The sequence below is a fragment of the Pteropus vampyrus genome, unplaced genomic scaffold, assembly GCF_000151845.1.
Source record: "Pteropus vampyrus isolate Shadow unplaced genomic scaffold, Pvam_2.0 Scaffold39, whole genome shotgun sequence".
NCBI classification, from domain to species: domain Eukaryota; kingdom Metazoa; phylum Chordata; class Mammalia; order Chiroptera; family Pteropodidae; genus Pteropus; species Pteropus vampyrus.
The window spans coordinates 6,124,769-6,152,352 of record NW_011888820.1 but is presented as its reverse complement, the minus strand read 5'-3'; the positions used below and the strand labels follow the sequence as shown (position 1 = coordinate 6,152,352).

Here is a 27,584-nt window from a genome sequence, read left to right as displayed (position 1 = left end):
TTTGTCAGATAGCCCACATATGCAAAACTGCCTCCTAACTCAGTACCTTGGCCTATTTTGTCCACCAGAATACAGAATGGTCCACATTTGACTGCGGTAACATTGCTAGTAACCATTAATAGCACACATTAATTCCCCGCTCCTGGTAGGAATACATTCTACTTTCAAACTAAAATTTGATAGACCTCTTTTGGGCAGGCCCTGCCAACACTTTGAAAATAAAACTCTCGAAGTTTTGATGAAAATATATTTTTACATGATAGGACAATACCTCCTGGAACTCACTGCTTACGTGGACTGAAAGAGTTGCATCAAGAATAGGACTGTTATGAATGCAGGCTCCACACTGTCTCCTGAAGGGATTAGAGAGGCCTCATAATGTGCTAGAGGCAGAAAAAAGTGACCCAAGAAGGGGCTAAATCCTTAGTTGTCATTAGCATTTTCTCATGTCAGCGCTGCGATTTGAGAAGACAGAGGCATTGGCTTATTTTATATACTTGTCTGATCCTTTAGTGCTTAATGAAAACTAGAATGTTTTATTTGATCCCTGTGGGAAAACAGCTAAACTGGGCAGTTTGTTCCTGAAATAAAATAGCAGCAATCAAAATACTCTCAAAGTCCCTTAGAAATCAGAACATCACAGATTTATTAGAAAGTAGGTGTCTCAAGCTTATAGGTGGCTGTTAACACTGTTTTATTTCCTTTATACAAAAAGTAGAAATGACAGAAAAACACTCTAGACAGGAAACAATACCACTGACCTGGTCTTACTGAGATGCTGAGCCAAAAGTGCCCGAATTATGGGGAAAGGGAGGTTCAGTCAACATTAGGAAACACTCATGCAATCGATGAAATACAAACTGGCGTCAGTGGCTTGGTGAATGTCCCGTGGATAAATTGAATCAATCCAGTCTTAAAAAACATACATTTACCCAATCATGCTTTTAAACAGCATCTTTTACAAAACAAGTTATATATACAAATATCACCCAAAATGTGTCATATAGTCTACTACTATGAAGTTAAGGCATCCTGATATTCTGTTCTTTTGCTGGTGAGGTGTTGCTCTCATGGTTCTACTTCCACAGAGGACAATCCAGAAATTTCCAATGGTGCCCAAAGGGCAGCAATGAGGGATAATAAACAAGCGATTTACAAGAAGAGTTCTTTTGTCTCTGGCTCAGCAGTGTGCTTTGTGCTGTAGGATTTCTTCATTTCTCTATTGATGTCATTATGCCTAAGCAGAAGAGAAACCACGAGGCCAAAATTAGATAAAACTATGGTCGAGTTACAAGACAATACCACTAAACAGCTCACCAAAAATGGAAATTATCCTCATACAAACCACACTGAAGAATGCTTCATTCCAGTAGGCAAATTATTCTCTTTTCATATAAACTATTCTTTAAAAAATAAAAGCAAGAGTCAACATGTCACAACACACACACTTAGTGAAAACTTTTTGTCTCCGGAAGTAATTTCTCAATTATGCTGATTGAACTCCAGGTAAAATTTACAGTCAGTGAATTTTATCACAAACAAAACAGAAAGTATTGACGGTCAAGTAGAAACAAGAGATATTTATATTTCCTTTACATGATTTCACTAGTGACACCTTTTATTCTTCCATAAGCGTGATTATTAATAGTTTAAAGAAGGTGCTTTTTCTTTGGGTGCGTGATTACTGAGCAACAGCATGTTCGTAAATCTACAAGGAAAAGAAGAAACTAAGGAAGAATGCTGTTTTTCTTTCAATACTTGATACCTAGTAGGCTTGTGGAACCAGAAGTACAAGCTCAAACCGTGGATCAGTTTTGCTTTTTAAGTGAATTTTCCTCTGGGTAGATGCATTCATTTTCATGGATATTAGTCCCATTCTGGGAATAAAACCTTCTGGAGAGTTATCTTCTGACGGTGGCAGGCCTACATATTACTAAATTCACTAAATTCCTTCTTGTTGCTACGCTGGACAAAAACAAACTTTCTGGTAATGGTACTCGCTAACATGAGGACATATCTGGATGAAGAATCCCAAGTGTAGCTTTATGGCCTCAAAATCGTGCTCACTTACAAAGACCATGTAGTCTATTCTTAGTGTTCTAGTAAATAGTTGATTATCATCACAATCTGAAAGTTATAATTCTTATTTTTATTTATTTTTTTTGAATAGAACTTTAGAGAGCTGTCCATGGGCAAGAAAGGGAGAAGATGAAAGAAAAACCTGGTTGGTTAAGAGATGTTCTAGGGACTTCCAATTAAAGACGGTGGATTAAAAACACACACACACATATCACCTCTGTCTTACAAAATAGCACTAAAATGAAAACGTAGAAATATAAAAGGCATAAACCTAAATGAATGAGGGAAATGGGAGAGGAGTGATAACAGACAAAATGCCAATAATATTTCCGAAGTGGAAAGGTGGATGGGTGGACATGTGTATAATTTCTGCTTTAATACAAGGGGTGGCAGTGTGGTCAAAAATACTAAAGAGAATACTTTCTGCAAAACGAAACCCAGCATAATTAGAGCTGAATCTATACCAAGTAAAATGTTAATTTGAGGCATTTATCTGAATAATATCAAGCTAATTCAAGCTTCCCTGAACCCTTCAATTACCTAGTCCTGAATTACAAGTATTCAAAAAAAAAAAAAAGTGGGTAACTCTGGCATGAATTATTCAGATAATTTGCTGCTCCGTGATTTCATTTTTTGGGATATAATATCACATTCTCAGTGACCAAAATTGGAAAGAAGAAAAGGTTTGAATTTAAATAACAGTTTTTCAAGTACTCTAACCTGCTGACTCATCTAGGCATAGATTCCATATTTCCAAAGCCCGGACAGCAACTTACTTAGAGGATTAGTCTAAAATGGTCCACGGGCATACGTTTCCACTGATAACCAAAATAGGGAGACGTTGCTACTTTTGTGGTCTCTTTCAGAACTTTACTGAGAGCATATCTTTAAATCCCACCTACTAAAAAATGGGATTTACATTCAAAGTATGAAAACTTGTACTTAATCGAAGTACCCGAACTAAAACCCCCCGTCTGTAGGGGGACTTGTAATCAGATGGCCTAGATTTATACAGGACACACCATTCTTTCTGTGGGATGATGACTTCATTCTTTTTATTTCTCTTTTTCCTTCTTCTTCCTTCATTTCCTCTCTCTAGCTGTTCCTCTCTCCAAATATTTATGAAGCCCCTACCAGGTGCCAGGCACCACGCTAGACACTGGGCGTACAAAGGGGGCTAGGGGCCGAGGGCACTATCATGAAGTTCTTATACCTTTCATGGAGTTCGCCGTGTTTTTAACTATATTCTCTTTAAATTCTCTCTTGATTATGATCTCACTAAATGAAGAGACCACGCCTTACTCTGGCACAGCAAAATGTGTGGCTTAGAGCTAAAAACTGTTGAAATGAGCGTGCTGGAAATCCAGGGATGTGGCATTCGGGAAGCTAATGTGTCGGCACTGTTCCCAGTGGGAAGAAAAATCCCAAATGACTGTGGTCGGAGCAGGGATGCTTGGAGAAGGTCCTGGAAGGTGTCTGGGTAAAGTTGCCATCTGGTACTTTTAAACCTCCAACGGCTTGCTGCTTCTTGAAAACTCCAGCCTTGAGAGAGTTTATAGACAGGAATTGCCCTTTCCATGTACAAACACACCCAAGAGTGGCAGACGCGTGGTGCAGTTACGAAACTAACAGAACATGTATCCCCTTTGTAGCTGCACAATTCAAAACTGGACCCCGGGGAGAGTGAGGAAAGGTGTAAGTGGCAGAGGAGAGTTGTTTCTTCCTAAATTTTGTGACTACTCTTACACCAGGATGAGCACACTGAATGAATGCATTTCTAGTGGGGTACTTTTGGTTTCCAAGGCAGGTGTCCCACATGTTGATTTCCTGCCTCCCAAAGGCAGGGCTTTAAGACGGAATGTTAAAGCCCTTAGTTGTAGTAGCTTTTTCTGTCTTAACTCATCACGTTTTGATACTAAACTCTGTCTCATTGTCTTCCTGTGGCAGTACATGCTTTCTCCTTTTCCCTGAGGGTGGAAGGAGCTTATGAGAAGAAACTCCATTTGTGAATTGTGTTCTCACCAACCTCGGGAAGTTTGGTACCTTTTAGAGGGAGTGCTAAATTGTGCTTGTACACTGGAAAGATCTGATGATTTTAACTATTCCCTATAACATGGACATTTTCTGTTAAGCAACAGCCAATGACAGTGCAAAATTGTGGCCCGTTTCAAAGGAGAAGCTGTCAATTAATGTAATCTAGAGAAACAGTTCGAGATTGGGGTCTCCTCTATTCCTCCAAGTCATATGCACAAAGCTTCAGTATGAAGTACAGGTTTTCTTTGGAACTAATTTGAACCTAGGGAGGCGGCAGTGGGGGTGGGAGGAACGGGCATTGTACAAGGAGCACAGAACATCTGGGTAAACATGGGAGGTGTGGAAGGCAAGGAGACCAGATAGGGGTTTCTGGAGCAGAGGTAATCATCTCAAGTACCTACACCTGCTGACTAACGGGCTCTGGACCCCAGACCTAGTATATTAGAATGAAAACAGAACAACGTACTTCAGATCAGAGCTTAGAACTTGAAATTATAGTTTTGGAACAGAAAGTCTAATGTGTAGTGTTACTAAATATACATTTAGTACTAGCACTTTAGCGAACTTTTCCAAACTATTACGTTTAGTAAGATTCAGTCTGCTCTAAGGGTTTCACTCTAGAACTATGTATGCAGTCAATACACACTCAGATAGCTTGGAAACACACCTATGACTAACTCTATAACTATCACTTCAAGAGTCCTTAAAAAGCATATGGGTTAAAAATACATACTTTGAAGTCAAAAATTTAAGACAGGATTGAAATGTGGTTATTTTATTATATCCGGAGAAATCATGGCAAGGATGCATGTGTTCAGCTGGATCGGGGACTCCTTTTTGGCTGGACGGTGTTTTCCCGTGATGACTCCAGAAACGCTGTTCAGTAGGGCTGAGAGTACGCTCTGCTTGGGTTGGGTTTGGCTAGGACCTCGCCTCTGCTTTCCCATTGTCTTCCATATCTTTGCTCATTTTTCCATTTAGCGTGACATTCTGGCAACAAGGACAGGTGTGTGTGTGTGTGTGTGTGTGTGTGTGTGCGCGCGCGCGCACGCACGTGCGCACGCGTGTGTGCATGCATGTACACTGCTGGGGGCACCCTGAACTCTGACCTCCTTTTGGGTACAGATGACCATTGCCACACCATCATATCATCTCAGGCCAAACAAACATATCTCTTTCTTTCAAGTGGATGTTGAACAACCTTGACATCTAAGCAGAATATCTGATATTAGCTCTTGGCTCCAGATGTACAATTCCCAGTATGGACAATTCCTTCACAGTAAAACCCACACTAATGGTGTTTATTGCTTAATGTCTTCTTAAGGAGTCTACTCTCATGTTGGTGCTAGAATTAGGGGTTTCCTGATGCTAACCACTCTGGCTACAGTGCCACTGTGGTCAGGGAGGGTGTGACTGGTGGTGGCCAGGGGTTAATGACCTCTGCTATCAGTAACTGAAACCAATGCTCACTTCATTTGCTACAAATCTCAGATAGACTTAAACTCTGGGAAATGGATGTCTTATTGGCATTTTGAGACAAGTAATTGCAAACATTCCCTTGGAGTTGTAATAACTCAAAACCAATTTGCCTTTTATAAGAAAAAGTAAAGATAAATCTGATTGTTATAAACAAAGTCATCCTCTGCAGTCGAAACACACTGGGAAAGCTGTTCAAAGTAATAGAGTTAGATCTAATTTTAAAAGGCATTGAAAAGAAATTTAGATTCTTTGCTATCAAGCTGTGACCAATTTAGAAAAAGTAAACAGCAAACAGACCCCCCTCACAGAGCTGACATTCTTTACAATGTTGTATTTATTGCCCCAATTTTTCTTTTACCAGGAAAAATAAAAATCTCTTAGGAACTAAAATGGGATTCCAGTATATGCCTGGAATTAGGGTCCACTGTTCCATTCTTTCTCCTGGGGTTACAATGACAGGGCCATTCAGTGGTATAATGTTTGGGGTCAACTGTAACCCAGTGACTGCCACCAGTTTCCATATAAGATCTTGGGTAATCCTTGCTACCTGAGAGGGGCCATTCGGCCTGTAAGCAAATTCTTGGGCCAAGATTTGAAGACTTTACTGATAGATGAACATTTAGGCTCCTTTCTTTCTTGCGTCTTTCTATGGAATGCTTTTTCTATGGGTTCCACAGGCAAAATGAAGCCGGCTCTATGGTAGAATAAGATGTTTTTCATGCCCACATTTCCATGCAAGTTTAAATTTCTCTGAAGAATCATTTTAACTGTAGATATCCATCCTTACTCTGGGCTGGTTGTCTCTGACTCTGTGTGATTATGAGTGAATCAGAAAAATCTCCCCCGTCTCTGGCATAAACAAACCAGTGGGTTTTCACCTTCTGTGGAACACATACCCAACTAAAACGAAGTATAGGGTAATGTATAAAGTAGAGAGGGGGAAGTGATCAGGATGCTTACATAAATACACTGCATATTTTTATTTGGGGGTTTCTGTTTATCACTGAAATCAAACTCTGTTAACATGTAAAGCCCATGAATCTGACAGGTTCAAAATTGAGCCTTCAGAAGGATTGTTTCTCAAATTGAGTAGGGAAGTGTTAACCTTGTGTCTGACATCTGAGTAGCCCTGTAACTCCATTTAGTGCTCTGACTTTCGTCATCCTATTATAGTAGATTGTTTGACTTTGTTCTCTTGTTTGTAAAAAGGATGAAATATTTCTGGCAGAAGAATCTCCTATGATAGTAATTTGTCTTGGTTCCAGGTGCAGTAGGAGCCCGGAAGAAATGAGAAGTTCTTCTTCCTCTCAAAGAGTTTACCAAGTCTTTGTTCCTTCCCTCAGGTGACTTCTGTTTAAGACGAAAGCAGAATTTTCCAGGCCCCAGAAGACACACAAAGCCTCAGATGGGGACAGAGAAGGGTACTGGGATGGAGAAGGTAGGTTACGAGAAACAGAAATGGGACAGTACCAATGTCTGTGAAGGGAATAGGTATTTTTTTCTATTTTCTTCCCATCCCAGGCATTGGGCTCTCAGCACTGGCCTAGATTCCTGTCCCAGCGGCCAGCAGCAGCACAGATTTAGGCAACATGTGAGCCTGGACCAAGCAGAATGTGATGACCAGTAAATATAGAACCTCCAAGGCACTTCCTTCAACTTTCTGAATTAATGAGACCCACTTGGGGCACCCCCTAAAATGACTGAGATTTAGTTTTCCTCTAATCTGAACAGAGATCTAGAGCAGATTAATTTTTTTGGAACATATTAATTTAAATTTAAAATAAAAGGGAAAAAAAGGAGAGTGACATTTCTCACACCTTAGCATTCTGAACTAAAATTTATACCCACAACACATATGCTCATATTTGTGTGTATAACTATATATATACACATATACACGTTCACACAAACATTCTGGAGGATTTTGGAAGAGTGCTGAAAGGTGTGTCATACTTTTAAACAATTCATTTTAATTGAATTGAATTTAAATGATTGAAAATTGATAGTCTCCTTTTAAAATGGATTTGAAATTTAACTCATCTGAAATAAACCAGTAAGAGGCACTGATTACATTAACGCCCCCTCCACTGCTCTCCGTTTCCTCCTCCCGTTTCCTTTCTTGTTGGGGAGTGGTTCATATTTTCCCAGGGGGATGAAATAAAGCCATGCTACAGACAGACTTTGCCCAAGAAGGTGCCTGAGCCACCTGTGGTCCTCCAAGAAGGACCTCCAAAACGATCCTTTTATGTACACAGTCGATGCATTTTGAATCATAAACAGTTTGAGAAAAACCCTTCTTTAGTTTGGGTGGAGGGGGCACTCAGATACTGGCTTATTGACTGGCATCGCGGGTCTGAATGTTATGCTGGAGCAATTTCAGAATGGCAGGGCCGGCCTGGCTTCTCTGAAGGGCAGCAGAATGGTGACGAATGGGGCTTTCAATCAACAATGAAATAAAACCTCAGCTCTGCTTCAATGTTCTGATTCCAATAGGAGGTTGACTCATTCCACTCAGGACAGGAAATTTAATTTCTATACTTACTTGGTACTTGACTCCATTAAAACAAAGACTGAAAGCCAAAGTCAACTGGGAAACAGCGTTTGTGAGCTGAGTAGATTCCTCTGCCCTCTGCTGCTGGAATAAAGCCCCTCCTGTAGGGGACCTGCTCTCTTTCTAAGGTCCAGTTACAAGTCTGCCTGCTCCTATTTTGGGGAAGAGTTTAAGTTTCTTCTTCCCTGGCATCAGCCCCTGCTAAAACAGCCTCAGGAACATGATTTAAAAGGACATGCAATTCAAAGCGAAGGCATAGCACAGCTGCCCAATGCATCCCCCACACCACGTACCGTGCATAGTTATGCAGATGCTCTTCAATCAGCACTTTAGAGGAAAGGTTGATGCAGCTGCTGGACATCCCCTAGAGAGGTGCAATTAAAAGTCATCTGAAAACATGCAGCAAGCTCAGCGCATGCGCAAGTCTCAACAAACAGGAGGCGTGCAGGAGAGGTTAGGCCAGGACAGAGGCTTCATTCACACTTTAAGGAGCATGGGGAGCTGCTGGGGGTAATTCTTCTTTTACTCCTGAGCAAGAGAACCCATTAGGTTTCTTGGAAAAGCTCTACCGAACAATGTAAATTTGGATATATTTAACCCCAAGGGTCTGGTGTTTGGGGCACAAGTGTGGCTTTTCTAGCTGAAACATACAGGCTAAAGTCCTTTATAACAAAGATAATTTATGGTGGAAATCAATGGGTGTTCAATTAATTAGAGTCGTTTTAACTAAAACTTGATTTTGGTATAGCAAAAAGAATTAGACAGTTCTTAGACCTTCCTGGGATTTTACCTTGGAGTAAAGAATAAGTTATGCAGGTTGTTACGCTCTAGGTTATTCGATGGATATTCTTCAGAGAGCTTTGCATTTTGGCTGATCTACAAATTTTTTTTTTTTTTTTTGATGGCACGGCATACACAGATCATGCAGGAAACACTGCCTAAGAAGAGGGTTGTCTATCTCTTATTCACTGAATTTAAACCACAGATTATAGTGCATGGTTTTCAAATAAAGGCAATTATAAAATGTAGTTCATGGCACACTCTGCCATCCCCTGTATACTGGCAAGCACTTCAGACTGCTATAGCTTTCTGATCAACACTTAGGGGCCTGCACCATGAAATGCCAATGTGGAGGTCCCTGTGGTGTATTCATTTCAAAGGTCATTCCAAAGTTGAGTAGTTAAGTATTTAGAAATAGAGTTTCTATTTATGTGCTCTTTAATTGGGCTTGAGAATAAACTATCCAGTCACATGAGGAGAACAAACTTTTCCTGAGGCAGAATCCACACCAAAGAAGGGCCTGATTTCACATCGATTGGTGGGTGGTCTAATCTCATAGAAACACCTCCCAGTCTAGGACTCCTAATACTTAAGGATCAAACTAGGGAAATTTAGCGACCAGGATACAATTTCCTGTGATTTATTCAATCTTTCTCTCAGAGCATTTTCTAAGTGAAGAGCAAAGGGTATGCACTCTAACATGAATTTGGCTTTCCACGCATCCCCCCTCTGCAGTTTTTCTGAGGATTACCTCGAGGTGGCAAAGGTCAACAATCTGCAGTATCAGGACCGACAGAATTAATTCAAAGCAAGAAAAGATAGCCTCCAAATAGCACTCACCGCCTTATTCTTTCCTTTGCTAGCAGAGCTCATGGGATTTCCCTTGGCGTCTGTCGTCTTCCTGCCAAGGGAGGTTAAAGGCAGTGTGGAGGTCTTCAGCTGGTTGACTGACTGATAGTTATTATTATTGTTCTGGTTGCCACTTAAAGTCTCCATGATGGATCGGAAGGTTCCGAAAGGCCTTTTGAGCGGATCCCCCGATTCGCTACTCGTAGATGTCCGCTGGAGGGTCCTGCCCTTTTCTCTGTCTTTCTCTCCATTTAGTTCAGGGCTAGTTTGCTCCATCTGCACCACAGGCTCCTCAAAGGTAACTCTGAGTTTCAAGTTCTGAGATGTCCGGCGCTTGGAAGATGGAGACTTGAGGGCACTCTTGGGACTCGTGGCCACTTTCTGGGCAGCAGTGCTGTCAGGGCTGGGCTGAGTGGGGTCTCCAGAGGGCTGGTTTGGGGGAGCAGTTCCTGAGCCTGGACACTGAGATTCTAAGTCTGGCTCACTGCTTTCTGAGGTGGGAGATGGGCTATGGCCGTCCAGAGATTTGGAAGCCTTGATGCTAAAAGGAAACCTGCGTCCTGATACCAAGGTGTGTTTCTTTATCATCAAGTGTAAGCTTTCTGCACTGTCCATGCCCTCCACACTTTCCACGATGGGCTGCGGTCTGGGCCTGTCGGCTTTTCTCACAGGTGTGCTCTTGGGGTCCTCAGAGTTGTTGGAGTCTGTGTCGGACTCACTCAGTGACCGCTGCATCAGCTGCCTCAGCCTGGCTAACTTCAGTTCTCTCTTCTCCAGAGGGATCTTTTTTGAATTTCTATTGGGAGCGTGAGTATCCTGGAATTCTAAGGACAGCTTTTCCTGGGTGCAGACATTCTCCGAGATATCTTTTCCCAATAACTGGCGCAGGATTTTATCAGAATCTTCATCTTTTGCTTTAGCCCTAGCCCGGCTGGATGCTGACAGGCTTCCAAGAACCTGCATCCCCTCCTGGATACCTGGTTTACTTTTGGCTACAGACTCATCATCTGTATCTGGGGATTTCCACTGGGACTTTCTAGAGGCTGGTGAGGAGGGTGAGCTGAAAAAAGGATGCAGGACATATGAGATGATTTCCTACGAAGTCAAAACGACTCAATCACAAGTCACGGCTTGGCCTTTATGCCACTGACACCTTACAAATCAGTAAGATTGGAATAAGAATAATCACTTAATGTCTGTTCAAAGCAATCTGCAAACACTCTGTAGTGGCAACCATAACGAAAGTAGAGTATGCCTCATACCTTACACTATGACTAAATCTGTCTTAAATTTTACTATTAACACATCAATTTTGCACAAATTTTCTCAATCCCACCTTCAACAATCTTATGAACCTGCATATCTATTCCCATTTTATAGATGAAAAAATGAAAGGCTCTGAAAGAGTGACTTGTTTATAGTTACGGAACAAAGAAATGGCACAGCCAGAGATCAATCTGGGTCTTCTGACCCTAGGTCCAATGCCTTTCTCCTAATTTTTATTCCTCTTTATAAAAATAAAATGTTTTCTGTTTTCATCTTCTTAAAAGACATTGAAGGAAAGTTCAAAAGAAGGCTCAGAAATTTAAGAATTTTAACCACCAATGTTCCTGGCATTACCTGGGTGAAGAAAATAGTGACTTGCCCTCTGATTTCTGGGCTTCCAGAAGTTGTTGGAGCTGGCTCTGCAGTGTGACATGTTCCATTGTCTGTCTGGGAAAAACAAACCCCAAACAATAAGCTCTTTAATAGGCAGCTACTACTATAAATTAATAGGTATAAGATTTTTATGATAATTTACAGCAAGTTGCAATGAATCTAAAAGCCTCACAAAAGTACATAAGATTCATTCTTACAGTTCGGAAATTTTCCTAAGGATACAATCAAAAGCACCCAAAATGGATGTAAATTTATTATTCATATTGTAAAAAACTGTAAGTAACCTAGATGCTCACGAATAAGACTGAATAAATAATTTATAATTATTTCAATCAAGTGAGCTATTAAAAATTATAACATACTTGAATATTTATGCCATAGAAAAAGTTTCCCTAGTATATGTATATATATCAAGTATAAATATAGTATACTTTCTTTAAGTAAAAAAGGAAGTTACAAAATACTGTGTGTAGTATAATCTCATTTTTAAGAAAACTCCTCTCCTTTCTCTCCAAATAAGGTCACTCTCTGAGATACTAGGGGGTAGGACTCCAACATACTGCTTTTTTTTTGGGGGGGGGCACAATTCAAACCATAATACCCAGGCTTGAAGATTAGGATTTCTAAAAGAGCCAAAGAATGCCATTTCTAAATAGTAACTATATTTATTAACTATAAAGAGCCAGTAAAAGCTTTTTCCTATTCTAATAGGAAAAAGCACTCAGTAGTAAAAGCTTTTTCCTATTAGAATAGGAAAAAGCACTCAAGAGTATCTCCCACTCAGAATTTTGGACTGGAAAAACCAGTGTTTTCCATCCTTCCTCCTGCATCTTTCTGTGTTACCTGTCAGTGTATTGTGGCTATACAAAGTGAATTTCTCTGTTCATTTCTAGTTTTGCCAACCTCACTGAGACATGTGGTTAGGTAAAAGACTAAGGTCCACATGTAACCTCTCTTATTTAATCTTGTCATTGGCCTAACTCCAACTGTCTGCAGCATTCAGCTTCGGAGACAACGGAAGAACTGTTGTCTATTAGCATACACATGTATTTTATCCCAGGATCATCAACAGAGAGAGCAACCAAGACCATGACCTTGAAAAGTTCACCAATAAAACAGCTATTATAGCTCATGAAAGCCTCTCAGACTCTGTGGTACAGAGAGTGAAGAGAAGGCTCTGTAATCTTTTCCTTGAGTATGACCCTTTAGGGAAAAAAAACAAAACAAAACATTTATTGGATCGTTTCAAAGTTCCTCTTGATGGATGTGTCCATATACTACCGGGGGGAGTGGACATTGGTACGACATTTTTGGAAGGGTATTAGGCAACACCTATCTCCATTTTAAATGCATATGCCCTTTTTCTAGCAATTCCCTAAGAACTTATCTTTAGAAATACCTATACGTGTACCAAAAGACATGTGTACAAGAATATTTGCTGTGGAAAGAACTTACTGAGTTATGAACTGATATGCATTTTCCTATCAATTACATCCAGCTCTTTAAGCTCACCAGCCCATCTGCCCAAGCGGAAATATGTGGAACTGGGTGGAGGACATTTGAAGGGAACTCTTTTAATTTTTAAATTTTATTTTTTTTTCTAGTAGAAGCCTAAACTCCTTAAATGAAGTATTCCAGGTACTGGCAGGGGTAGGGGCAGAAGGGTATAGACTTGTACATCTAAGGCAAGACAGTAAAAGTAGGGAGCTTGAGGCGTCCCCAAACTTGTAGAAGAGACAGAGGGTCCAAGGTCTCATCATATTGTTGTGTGGATTACATTTGTAATCAGTTAAGGCCTCCCACCTACCCTAGGTCTTTTTTTCTAAAAGAAAAAGGGAAAAAATGTGTATTTTTATTATTCAAAGTAAGACTTTGTAATTTTTCTCTAAAATTTAATTTTTAAGGTTTAGCCTCTTAAGTAATGTCAACATTACTTTGAATATTGATTCTGATTTTCAGTGACTCCCTCTCCAATATGGCAACTATAATTTGTTATGTTTTCCAAGGGTTAGCCTTGGTCTCAGACGGGCGTCAGCTCCTTAATCCTTTAATCCACCACAGACCGACTCGATTGACTTCTTCTCTGGTCCCCTTTTCTTTAAGCGTATAATGACAACCTCCCAGAAATGCTTCCCTGACATCAGGTATACAATGTGTATCAGTTTAATAATCTCATCAAGAAAAAAACTGACTCTTGCTAGACAAAGAGTGTTTTAAGTATACTTGAAACTGACTACTATTTTATGTTCTGAAGATTCATGAATCATCTGCTTAATTTTCATAATAAATTTACTGCTGATGGTTACCAAGTTATCTGTCTGTAATTTCCCAATTATACATTTTTCTTTTTGAGAATACTAAGAAACTGGCCCATCTCTAGCCTTTTTCTCTCTCTCATGCAGTTTGTAATTTTCTAGAGTATTAAGGAAAGAAGATTGGGAATGATGCCCCTGTATGCTTTCCACATTTGCTATATAATCTGGCCCTGAGATGGGAACATAGAGAGAGGCTCTCTCCTTGTCCACTGTGGCTTAAATTCCCTGCTTGAAGAGCTTGCTCTGCATTTTTTGTTTAAGTATCATTTTGCCCCTGCAGAGATGAAATCTTCAGCATGAATGCTGGCTGTGAGGATTTGGAATGGAGGGAGAAAAAAAGATGAGGAGAATGCTAGGAAGTCCCCATACAACCCACACAAGGGGGAGCTTACCAAAGCACCTGGCTGACACCTATGCACAACGATGACGGGTCAAACTTTGCTCTCAGGGAACGAATAGGCACTTACTCCTTTAGCTGCTTGGTTAACTTCACCACTTGAGAGGCCAGCGACATGCAGGTCTCCACCACCACCAGGTACCGGGAGCACAGGGTGTGCCCATGGCGCTCGGCGCTCTGGGAGGGCTTGTCCCCTGCATGGTTCTGCATGGTGACATTTGCTCCATATTCAACCAGGGTCTGTCAGAAAAGTGCAGAGATGTGTGATCATATCGGGACCTTATTTTAAACATTACTGTCAAGTGACTGTAACAGAAGGTTGAATGAAACGTGTTCTATTATTCAAAAACCAGTTACCAGAGCCCACAGCAAAGCAAGCTGTGGGTAGAGGTACCAACACATATGAAAGAGAGCCTCTGGTGAGCCGATGTCAGATACCTCCCTTTGGAGCCTACAAAGATGCAGTAGACCAGTCCTACTACTCTCAACCCCTCCCCAGCTTCAGAAGGAGATTGGGAAGGGGAGAGGTTGCTGCTATCCTTGGAGTTCTCTCCTTTATGAGGAGTGTAGGGTAGTGTCCGTGGTGAGATGCTTTGTCCCTTTCAATGGGTGGGCTCATAAAGTTGGGAATGCCTGTAAAGAGGTGGGAGTGGAATTTTGTTTGCCTCTTCCTGCATACTGGGAAAGCACATTTGATCTCTTGCTGAGCCTACCTGATCAGGAATAAAAACTGGAGAGAAGTGACACGGCAGGGGCTGTGAAGCAGCCCACACTCCCACCTCATACCATGGCAAGGATATGTCCTGTAGACTGAGAAGACATTGTAGAAGGGCGTTTGGTTTCAGCCTGTTTTCACCACACTAAAAGGGAGAGGGTTCTCCAGCAGCAAGAGACAGTGGGATGCAACACAGGTGTGAGGTCGGGGCCAGATCTCCAATGTCAGATATCAGCGGGGAGGCTCGAGGGCCCTCTGAAGTCCCCACCCACTGCGCTCATCGGAAGTCAGCATCTGAAGGCTGCTCACATAGAGCATCAGTGGCAAACCGCAGTGAGCCGAAGAAGCGGTGACCGCTTTCAGGGAGAGTGCCGTGGCCTTCCCTAGCTAAGCCAAGAGACGGTTGACTTCTTTCTCTCCACACCTCCTGTTCGTCCCCAGCATTGGAGCTCAGAGGAGAGATGGGAATAGGAGCTAAAATGGAGCGTAAAAAGTCGATCATGCTCACTGCCCATGCCAGTCCCTAGAACCGACTCCAATCTGGGGATGAGAATGCTCTGAATCCGAAATAAGACTAAGATTTTAAACTGGTCTGAAGTCAATGTTAATAGGTAAAAGCAAGCAAAAAGTTATGGAATCTGGCCAATGTACCATTAGTAGAGGAGAGATTTGATGGAGCACAACTGACACCACTAATTAAAAATAAAAACAAAAATTCTTTTGTATTTATACTGTGATGACATTAGATTCTACCAAAAGCTGTTACATCAGTACTAACGTGCCACCACAATCTGACATATTCTTTGACACTATCAAGATGAGGTCGTAGGCCTCTGGATTTATTTTAGTAATAGGTAATGTTTTTCTCATAAGTAATACTTGTAATTTTTGAATTCCTAGACTACTGAGACTCAGAGGTCATTAAGGAGCTTCATTTTCCCTTTGGTTTATCATCACTCACCATGGAAGGTCGACCTGCCATAAAGTCATCGTCACCCACCTCATGAGAGTGTTACAGAGGCCACCTCGGCCCTGAGCTCAGAGCTGTTGGAGAGACTCAGTGTAAACACACCCTGTTGTCACCCCCTTGACTTTGGCTTCGGTGGCTTTCTTCCCAACATCTTCCAAATTCACTCCCCGAGTCACCTCATAAGGAACCATGCTCACCCCCTTTTCTGCTCTCAGTCTTTTTGTATTTGTTTTTGAATCTCACACCCAGTGGACAGACCCACTTCTAAGATTATCCAAGTTTCCACATCCATGGTATCTAGTGCCAAAAATATCATTCGTGTTAAGTGGAGTGATGAGTGTTCTGAAAGGACAGACGGCCTCGCCTCACACTTTAAAAAGAAAAAATAACTGAACTCTCAAACAGAATTAGTGATATCAGCTGGTTTTCTCTGGCTTTCTGTCATTTACGAGCTGATAAAAAAGTTTATTTCAAGACGATTAAATATTAGAGTGTTTTGTTAAACGGAAAAACAAAGTTTTTCAGTTTTTATTCCATTCTTTTTCTTCCACAAAAAATAATGCTACTCCTTTCATCTTTCTGCAGATCCTGGTAATAATTTACATTTCTCTCTTTTCTATACTCTCCAATTTCTCAACACTCCTTTTACAACTCGGTGCCTTAAATGAGAAGATACATACTTTGCCAACAATAGTGGGGAAATTTTCAGACACTTGGAATATCTCCTATCGACTTAGCTCTCTGAAGAGCAGTTGCATGTGAGTAGACGCTCTATAGAGAGCTTTCTGCTGTTACCGCTGCCTTTTTTCGTGAATCTCCTGTCTCTCATATTTACAGCTTTTCCACATCTTCTCCTGTTGTTTCTCAAGTTCTCTCTACTTTCCTGAGCAACTGGTTCTCGCTGCCCGGTTTTCCCTATCAGATACCTTGCACACAGTAGGACCTCAGTAAGTATCTGTTAAATAGACGAGCAAGCTGAGTTTGCAATAAAAGAAACAAGAAATGAGGAAAAAAGTGTTGCTTCCTTAGAGCTGTTATATACACATAACATTTAGAACTGTATGAACTTATTAGTGAGGTAAATACATTTGCTGTGATCACGGCTGTCAGCCATATGTTGTCAATGGCCCTTTCGCATATCTCTGGGAGATGTGGGAACAAAGCCATAGAAGCTGGGTCATTTTCAGTGAGAATGGTATGATTGGTCTGATTCTGGTAATTATGATTACTGTTTATAAATTAAATTTCAGGCCGAATCTAAACTTTAATTTTGTTTCCAATTCAAAGCCTTTCTTCTCCTCATACTACACTCTTCTTCTACCTGTGGTCCCCCCAACTCTTTAGCTACCCTCTCTTTTTACTTTGTCACTCAGGGTCTTGCATTTTCCTGAGTGAAAAGGTCTATTTGGTTTTCAGGTTCACAAGTGCCCCAAATTTCTGAAGACCCCTGCTGGGCAATCCTACCATGTGCTGTTATGATGGTGGCACCAGGTTTGGTTCAGCTTTGTGCGGCTCTCGGCTGAGGAGTGAGATGCCAACTCCTCTTGTAGGAATTCCATGCTCTCTAAGTAGCCCTCTCGGGTGCCCACTCATGTGCCTCGGATGCCCACTCATGTCCCTCTCCCGTGGCTCTGCTCCCCAAACGTTTTTATATCATCGCACGCTTAGATTATAGTAATACTTATAAGGCCTGCTGGGCTGAACAGATCAGGCCAACTGAGGCTTGGGGGTGGAGTGACTTGCCAATCAGGGCCATGGTTAGCTTGCCCAACAGCTGAGGGGATCAGTATCTGATGCCCCCTTGTAATTAATTCTGGGCCTTTTTGAATGTGAGAAGCTCATTCCTGCTACAGAGAAAGAGAGTGGGGAAATACATTCTCTAGCTTACTATTCCTTAATTCTGAAGAATTATTCTAACCTAGTCTTGAAAAAATCTGTCCTGTTTTTCATACACCTGGGAAGGAGACATGTGCCAACGGTAGCAAGACCCATCTGCCATTTCAGAGACTGAGAGATGTCAGTCTGGTAGTGATCTCCTCCCATCTTGAGAATATGGAGGTACTTAATGTCTATTGTCCTCAGCCTTGGAGTTTAAAGTAATGTTGAGAGAGAAGGAATGCTCCCTTTCAAGTTCAACATCCTGTGATACGTAAGGAGAATCTTGTAGGGCTATTATGCCTTTATGTGTGAAATTCTGAAAATACAACTTTATCAGTATTATTCCTTATTATCTACCACAATAGAAAAAGCTGATTTAATCCATTCTTCCAGTGAACAAAATTTCTTTCTCTCTCTCTCTCTTTTTTTTTTTTTTATTACTTGATAAACTCATTTCTCTGTTTAAGGCAGCGGGGCCAGTGTACCTGTATGCACCCGAGGTAGCCATGCTGTGAGGCTACGTGAACGGCGCTGTTCCCATCCTGGTCCACTTCATCCAGTGAGATGCCCTGTTCTTGCATAAACTGAAGAAGCCACAAAAGAATTTTTTCCTGGAAACACAAAAGGGGTGGAATGAACAGAATATCATGTAGAGAAATCTAATAAGAGACAGAGGAAAGCAGAACTCCAAATGAAGTTAAGATATAACCAACCTTACAAGAGAAAATTCCCATGCAGTATGAACTGAAAATTCATGACTCTGCCTGATGTCAACGAAAGGCGAATGCTCAGAGAATTTTAAGAGCAGGAAGTTATCTCTGAACTGCTTTTGTTTTACTTACTTATTCTATAGATGGGAAAGTTGATCTGCAGAAAGTTTGAGAACCTCTTCAAAGTCACACACCTGAACAGATTCAAAGTAAAAACCAGAATCCAAGTCTTTCGATTCCAAGGCCATGATTTTGCTACTTACTTTTACTGTCTTCAGTCTTGAAGAATATTATTATAAAACCTCAAACTATTGAGATAACTAACTTGTACTTTTAAGTTTATAATGCTTCAACCATGTCTTCCTAATCCCATGCTTCCTACAACCAATAGGTTTACAAAAAGAGGCGACACGTGAAGTTGCCAAATATAAGATAACCTCACCAAAATAAAACTGGGACCCTTTCGATTTTTCTGACCAAATAAATATGGGTGGCATTTTAAAGGCAAAGCTTTCTCTTCTTCCATGATACAGGAAGGGCACCTAAAGCTCTGAACATAACCTTTCAAAAGCAAAGACGTGGAGCAGTCAGTGTGTGTTACCACAATCTGTTTGTATTTTACCCACTGAGCCTTTGTGGTATTTTCATGTTATGCTTGGCCTCAGGAGAAAGCAGGGGGGTGGGATTTCGCTGTTTAAAATAGAAAAATTAAATATAATGTTAAAAAAATACGAGAGTGGTAAAAACAACAGCATGAAGTTAGTGGGTGGAATTTGACATTTAAAAAGATGATCATGTGTTTGAAATAGCCTTGAACCTCTTCTTAGCCTTTTAAAGGATTTTTTTTCCCTAGTTATTTGCTCGGACTGGTCATGAACTTTTATACTTTTCTGGATTAAATTTGCCTTCACCTTCTGAACATGCCAACTAATCTGCTAAAGGAATGTTGGATAAAAACAGCCAACTCCTTTAATGTTTTGCTCCTCATGTGGGGAACAGGGCACTGTTTGTGAAGGCATCTGGGACATCAGGGGCAGACTGAACATTTGCACCACACCTTCTCCACATGAGCAAGCAGCGGGTAAGACCCCTCAAGAGCAAGGAGAGAAAAATGTACCTACGACCTACTAAGAATGCACCCAGGGAAGGCGGAGTGAGTGTTAGCTTCAAAAGCAGACAGACCTTGTGGAAAGTGAGACCCTCAACATTCCCAGAGGATGAGGCTGAGCAGAGCCTGGAGGCCGGGCTGGAAGTCAGAATCTGGATGAGGATCTGCCGATAGGCTTAATCCTCTTCTTCAGAGGCAAACTTGGAGAAAGTTGGTGCCGAAATTTGGACCAGAGTGGGTGATGTTTCACATGCATAAGGTGGAAACACTTGCTTTATTTTCCCTTATTTGGTGGGGAAAAAACTGGATTATTTTTGTTTGGAGACCAATGATTGCACCATGTGATCTTAACTCCTTAAAAGATCCAGATGAGTGGATGCATTTCAGAATAAAGGGCATACCACCTGGTTGGAAGTCTATAGCTAAGACACAGCTGCAGCTGTACAGGTGACAAGGACAGCCCTGCCATGATCAGTGGGTCATTTTCAAGCTTGTGGAGACTGGACTTGCACCATGATATTAAATCATGGAATCTTAATACCACTGAGTATAAGAGATTTTAAGGAATCATCCAATTTAAACACCCTTACTTAACAAATCAGTATACTGAAGAAGATAACTGTATATTTTCTGATTTCCCAACAGCTCCTTTCTTTAGTAAGTGAAGTTCAGAAGAGTTCAAGATATTGAGAAATGTTTTATATATGCCTTCTGGTCAGGCACATTTTTATATTTTCAGACTCAATTAAATACTATAGTGGATATGTCTATTCCACATGCACAGAAAATGCCCTTGACTATAATTCACAGTGTTTTGACTTTTAGTAATGGGGTTGTAGGAAATGGAATACTGCACTTCATAAGTCTAAGAATTTTTTTCCTTTTAGAAATCTGGGAAAGAATCTGGAGACCTGGATTTTGCAGGGGCTTGATAATTGGGGGGAACAAGACGAGGTCTGTGAGAGGCAAGAGCTGCCCTGGCTCCTGATGGCTCCCTGAGTCGATTCAGTCTATATTGTTACAAGGAGCTGCCTTCTTCTTTTATGAAGGCGTGGATAACTCTATCTTTCTTATAATTAAAGACTGAACCCAAATTGATATGTAATATCATGTCGTTTATTGTAAGATAAATGTATATCCCAGAGATGGTGAAATGTGAAAAAAAAAGTGCATCTAAGAATTGCTTAAATAGGTTAAGGCCTAAATAATTATTTAATAAGTTTCTCTTATATTTTACTTATGGTGAAATAAATAAGCTAATACTGATAGCAATAAAAATAATAAATTGGAAGGCATCCAGTAATCATAATAGCCAAAAATTTATCTAGTACCTGTGACAGGCAGTGCTTCATGGAGCTTCTCTCATTTAGTCCTCAGAACTACCCTGTGAAGAAGGTTCCATCATCACCATTTGAAAGATGAGGACACTGAGGTCCAGGGAGACCTTTTCTTCTTTCTTTTTGAAAAAAATAAACGTATCCAAGGCCACTAAGCTAGTGAGTGGTAGGGCTAAGATTTAAACTCTGACAACTTGACTGAGGAGCCAGTGCTCTCCATGACTCTCTGTCTTCTGAGTATTCATATCCACAACTGCTCAATGCCCCATGACCGCTTACTCTGTAAAAAAAAGACAAGGGTGCTACCCTTGCACCCTCTGGGTCACAGAAAACAGGGTTAACTGCTCATCAGTCTTTGGGTTCATGGAGCTCTGTGTTGCTTCGACTTTGCCAAAGATCAGTCCTTGGAGAGTAGATGAATGCTCGCGCTAATCAAAGATTTCTCTATTTTGCTTTCATCTGCAATTGGGGCGCTCTCAGTGTTGTTTACTTATTTCTACCCCATGGTGGTGAAACAATAAAGTCAAAGGAATCTTTCTCCTTTTTAAAGTAAGTTGTGGAAAAACAATAACATACAGCCAGTGGAAGCGCTCCCCTCTCACCAGCATGCCGACCACTGGCACGACCATTTGTAGGAACTGCTGAGCCTTTTATTTTTTCAAAAAGTACCCCACCCCCCGCCTGCCTTTTAATCTGTATCAGGGCAAACATTTAAAATGAAGAATGAACACCACAGTGTGAGCAAAGGTATTCTTCCTGGTAAAATGCTCATTGCTAATATGAACCTTGTTTTTGTAGCAGAATCTCTTGACCACAAGCCATGTGAATGATCCAGAAACAAAATGACAGGTTTGTAGTTGAAAGTAACAGAGCCCACTGAACCAGTGACCAATGCAAAACAGGCTGAAGCCCCCAAGAAGCAGAGGGCAAGAGCTTTGCTGGGAGCCCGGAGGAGACCATTTGAACCTTCATGTTTGAATAAAACAGCAGAGCTATACAAGCAGTAGCTTTGACTTGAGATGATTTTGTCTCAATTGTTTCACCAGCAACATTTCCCTCAAGGGACAGCAAAGCAAGCTTATCTGAGGACACCCCCACTCGTTCCTGAGTCTCCCCCCACCCCAGGTTTTCTCCTTCATGCTCCTGTGCTAGCTCCACTAGGAACCGTCAGGCAGTGAAATAATTGCACCCTCTGAGACTTCATGTGTCAAAATGAGAAAAATCAATTCCTATCACCCAACGATCTATCACTCCAGGACACCACTAAAAACTGCTGGCTACTCCATGGTAGTGGAGTCTTTAAAGGTAATTTTTACAAGAAAAAGGACACAAACTGGGAGTCAAATGGAGCCTATTCTTTAAGAATCTATATAAGGGGCAGAGGGCAACTAAAATAAACCAAGAGAGGAATTTCCCTCTGTACTATCTTCTTCGGAGGTATTTACTGAAGAAACAAAACCAGAACATACTCAAGTGCCTGCTTGATGTAGAAAAACTTGCATGTGCTGAATCCATTAGAAAAGTGTTCAATAACAGTTTTCCTTGTGAAAATATTAGCCTTGTAATGGTTCCAAGTTCAGCATCTCCACAGGTTATCTGTTACATAAGTGGCTGTGGCGGATGTAGGATAGCTGGACAGAATTCACAGTTCTAATGGGTTTCTACATTTTCCACTTGGGCAGGAATAAACTCCTAAGGGCACTGCTCAACTGCTCTGCTCAAAGCTGTACTTTAGGTCATTAAAAATGCTTATCAGCTTGAAATAATAGCCTCAAGATTGATACTAGCATGAAGCAAGTATTTGACACTGCTCTTCACCTAGGTCGCTAGTTTCCATATTTTCCTCTAGGTCAGCTGAGTAAGCCACACTGTTACTCAGTCAGTCCCAGAAAGGGCATTTTCTTTTGTTCTGTCTCAACAGCTTCCAAATTATGAGAAACCTGCTGTGAGAGCTGAATAGAGAAACTGGCATATATAAGCAACATTTCCCAAGACAAAGAACACCGGATACCCAGTTATTTACTCAAAGTCCCAGAACAGGGATGCGATCCTTTCTTCCTTTTCTTTGGCAAACTCTACCATAAGTGCAAGAAGCCTTTCCACTAATATCAAAATTCCTTGTTAGACTTTATATAAGCAAATGAAATGGGGAACATGAAACAATTATTCTGACAATTTGAGAATAAATAAAATTTTAGTTTATACTGAAAACCATTTATAAAGATTAGCAGTGATTAAATTCTTTCAGTCATTTGAAAATTGTATTCTGCCCTTTGCCAATACAAGCAAAAAAGGGCAAATGCTTATTATTTATTATGATTGTCTGTAGGATACCACGGGTGCATAATACACACAGAAAATGGAGTAATCATTTCAAAGACAGTGGCTTTTACAAATTTTAAATATTCTTCCTGCTCCTTTCTTCATTTAATAAATTTAGTACAGGCACTCACATCTTTGAGCTGTGTGGGGTACTCCATATAGCACAATGTGTTAGATAAAATTGTAAAAATAGTCTTCTTCAGCTATATCAATGTCACTGTAAGCAAGTTACACAAATTTTGTACATAGATGGAGACAAAAGATAAAATGGCCCTGAAGTCAGAGAATTGAGTGAGATCCAGTCTTTGCTCTTACTAGCCATTAGACCATGTGCAAGTCAATTAACTCTCTTCAGTCTTTTCACCTATAGAATGGGTAAAAATGACATGATCTAACAGGGTTCTTTTAAGGAATAAGTCAGATAACATACACAAATTCCAGTGGCATGATGCCTGGTACATATAAGAAACAGTGTGTATACATGTGTGTGCATATATATTATATATATTATAAATCGAAGTTACCATGGCACAAAATAAACCATCACCTAACACAACTCCTAACTAAAGAAAGACGGTAGTAATATTCTCCAAGTCAATTTTTTTAACTTGAGATGTTCATACTCGAAAAAGCATAATCTCTTGTTGACAATACCACAATTTAGTGCCACTGGGGATAGTTTATGAAGCCAAACAGAATACGGTTATATGCACGAGAAGCAATTTTCTTTGCCACAAACAAACATAATTAAATCTACTTTAAAACAGTGCTGACTTTATTTTTTAAAGACTGAGGTTGGCATTTTGGGATTACATTTTTTAAAAAAGATAATTTATATTCATCCCCCTCTAAGGGAGGTAGTGATGATTTTTCACTCCATACACTGGATCGTGATCCATGTACATCGACTGCTCACACTGGGATTTCCTAAAGTGGGAATTGGTTGTAACTAGCTACCGTGCTTACTCATTTTTATGGAGGGAGATTTCCTTGATTAATACTAAAGACTTTCTTCTTAATTTTGGGTTTGAGAACATTTATTATTTTCCTTTTCGACAGAGTTAAATGTGTTTATTGTAGAAAATTTGGAAAATACTGAAAAATACCACCCCCCCAAAAAAAGAAAAAGAAAAGCCACCTGTAATTCCACTCTCTGTGATAATTACTACAAACGTGTTGTGACATAGTTTTTTCTAGTCTTCTTACTTATTTCTCTTTGTCTTTCTCCAAAATTCAAATTTGGTACCAAATTACAAGAACAGTCTTGTATCATGCATTTTAACTTAATATTATATAATGAACATTTTTCCATAAAATTTCATCATATGGATATAGCTTCATTTTTTTATCCAATATCCTGTTATGGAATTTTTAAGTTGTTTAAAACACCTTTTTATTAAAAATACTACAATGAATATGATTGCTTATAAACTTGATAATTAAAAATTCTTCATACCTGGCCAAAGCAACCTGCGTAATGAATGAGGCTGGGAAAATCCTTAGAACAACTCAATTCTGCAATGGCTTCTGTTTCACTCACCATCCAGCGTACACACTCCAACTGACCATTCTGGATTTTTGAAAAAAGAGAAAAAGAAATTCAACGTAATTTAGGTTTCAAAAATAGCTCATAGACAGTAATTTTAGCAAGGAAAAAAATCACATGAATTTGGCTTTTTTATCTGGCTTAATTTATTTACAATATAGGTATATCACCAATTATGTTACTATCAGTAACATATCATGTGGTTTTGGCTCTATGTCAACTGCATAATTTACTTAACTACATTTTCATTATTTTAATCAGTTATTTAAAAATGACTGTATTGAGGTATAATTTGCATACTATAAAATATACCCTTTTTAAGTTTGATGAATTTTAAAAAATTCCTGGCTGCATCTTTGTCCATGCCAGTGGCTTCATTGGTGGGCACCACACCCAAGAGGGTGCCTTAAGCATGGCTTATGCCACCTTGGCCCAGCGCCCAGCACCTATGCCTCCCACAAATCACATTGTCCAATAAAACTTGACAAACATATAGCCACTTATAACTAGAACTCCAATCAAGATATAGAATATTTCCATCACCCTAGCAAACAAATTTCTACTAGAACTTTGCTCTCATCCCCCTCACCTGCCACAGACATCCACTGATATGATTTCTATTACCATAAAATAGAGCATGTACTCTTTTGCATCTGGCTTCCTTCATTCAGCATAATGCCTCTGAGATTCATCCCAGCTATTGCTTGTATGAATAGTTTACTCCTTTTTATTGCTGAGAAGTATTCCATTGTATGAATATATCACAATTTGTTTATCCATTAACTCTTAGAATGGGCTTTTCCCCCTGGGAAGTTAAAATGTTAGAATTCCAAAATAAAGAGAAAATAATCCTATTATACTGGCTCTAATGCTACTTTCACTGAAGCCCTCCCTGACTCCGTGCCCACGGTAGCTTTTTTCTCCTGTGCCGAGATCCCACACTGTGCAAAACCAGGAAAGCCATTGTGACATCTATAACCCAGTGATGAAGACTCAGACTTTGGAATCTATTTAAATCCTTAATCCACTACTCAGTTACAAGACCTTGAACAAGTTACGTCACCTCTGATACTCAATTTTCTCCTCTGTGAAACAGCAGGGTTAGAAGTAACTATCTCATAAAGTTACTGAGGAGATCAAATGAGATGAAGCATGCCAGCTAAGCACACAATACTTCTTACTTTATACTCTCAGAGTACTCTCTTAGATCTTCATAATCACTCTATAAGACAAATGAGACATTCAACTGCCTTCCTGGTTTGCAGAGCCTGGACCTTAGCACAGGAGAAAAGAGCTACTGTGGGCATGTTGTCAGAGAGTCTATTCTAAAAGCAAGACAGAAGGGATAATCTGCTCATTCATTTACTCCTATGGAAATTTCAAGTAGTCAAGTACCAACTATACATACACATGCAGTCTATTCTCGTCATTTGGAATATCTAGCATAATCAGGTATGTGTTGAATAGCTTCTTGGTGTTCATTCAGATCTATCTCCTCCCTTCTTTGCCCTCCTTGCTGCCAGTGGAGGCTGATCTGTATGAACTGGCTCCCTTGCCGCCTGGCTTCTAGCTGGGTTTGGCTGATGGAGAATGATGGCAGGAGATCAGGAAAGGAGAATGAGTTGGAGGTCCTCTCCGCCTCTGGCTCACCTCTCACTGTCCCCTACCCCCACGGGGTTGCCATTGGCCAGCTGAGTTCCTCTATTAGTCAAAGGTCAAAAGTCAGCCAGTCCTTCAATTCAGCCCTCTCTATCACATATCCTGAATATATCACAATTTGTTTATCCATTAACTCAGAATGGGCTTTTTCCCTTGGGAAGTTAAAATGTTAGAATTCCAAAATAAAGAGAAAATAATCCTATTATACTGGCTCTAATGCTACTTTCACTGAAGCCCTCCCTGACTCCGTGCCCACGGTAGCTTTTTTCTCCTGTGCCGAGATCCCACACTGTGCAAAACCAGGAAAGCCATTGTGACATCTATAACCCAGTGATGAAGACTCAGACTTTGGAATCTATTTAAATCCTTAATCCACTACTCACTTACAAGACCTTGAACAAGTTAAGTCACCTCTGATACTCAATTTTCTCCTCTGTGAAACAGCAGGGTTAGAAGTAACTATCTCATAAAGTTACTGAGGAGATCAAATGAGATGAAGCATGCCAGCTTACTAAGCACACAATACTTCTTACTTTATACTCTCAGAGTACTCTCTTAGATCTTCATAATCACTCTATAAGACAAATGAGACATTCAACTGCCTTCCTGGTTTGCAGAGCTTGGACCTTAGCACAGGAGAAAAGAGCTACTGTGGGCATGTTGTCAGAGAGTCTATTCTAAAAGCAAGACAGAAGGGGTAATCTGCTCATTCATTTACTCCTATGGAAATTTCAAGTAGTCAAGTACCAACTATACACATGCAGTCTATTCTCGTCATTTGGAATATCTAGCATAATCAGGTATGTGTTGAATAGCTTCTTGGTGTTCATTCAGATCTATCTCCTCCCTTCTTTGCCCTCCTTGCTGCCAGTGGAGGCTGATCTGTATGAACTGGCTCCCTTGCCGCCTGGCTTCTAGCTGGGTTTGGCTGATGGAGAATGATGGCAGGAGATCAGGAAAGGAGAATGACTTGGAGGTCCTCTCCGCCTCTGGCTCACCTCTCACTGTCCCCTACCCCCACGGGGTTGCCATTGGCCAGCTGAGTTCCTCTATTAGTCAAAGGTCAAAAGTCAGACAGTCCTTCAGTTCAGCCCTCTCTACCACATATCCATCTCTGGGGTGGTACTGTGCTCTGGTTGTTATCCCTAGATACTGCACTTTCCTTTGTGGGCTCCCTACACCCCATCTACCCTTCT

The 27,584-nt window shown here is 40.5% G+C and overlaps 1 protein-coding gene across 7 annotated transcripts in view; it reads right to left on the bottom strand.

Moving 5' to 3' along the window:
- Nucleotides 1-515: 515 nt before the first annotated feature.
- SNCAIP (synuclein alpha interacting protein) overlaps nucleotides 516-27,584 on the bottom strand; it is a 66,540-nt gene continuing 39,471 nt past the window's right edge. For 2 of the 7 annotated variants that reach the window (XM_023529548.1, XM_023529549.1), the window contains exons 4-9: nucleotides 24,640-24,753; nucleotides 18,192-18,317; nucleotides 14,214-14,383; nucleotides 11,393-11,485; nucleotides 9,764-10,832; nucleotides 516-1,237 (exon numbers count right to left, since the gene is read on the bottom strand). In XM_023529548.1, coding sequence (XP_023385316.1) covers nucleotides 1,232-1,237; nucleotides 9,764-10,832; nucleotides 11,393-11,485; nucleotides 14,214-14,383; nucleotides 18,192-18,317; nucleotides 24,640-24,753 — 1,578 coding nt within the window. In that variant the 3' untranslated portion in view covers nucleotides 516-1,231. Of the gene's footprint in view, nucleotides 1,238-8,436; nucleotides 8,508-9,763; nucleotides 10,833-11,392; nucleotides 11,486-14,213; nucleotides 14,384-18,191; nucleotides 18,318-24,639; nucleotides 24,754-27,584 lie in introns of all 7 variants that reach the window. The other 5 variants (XM_023529550.1, XM_011358296.1, XM_011358294.2 and 2 more) reach the window with 4 other exon arrangements.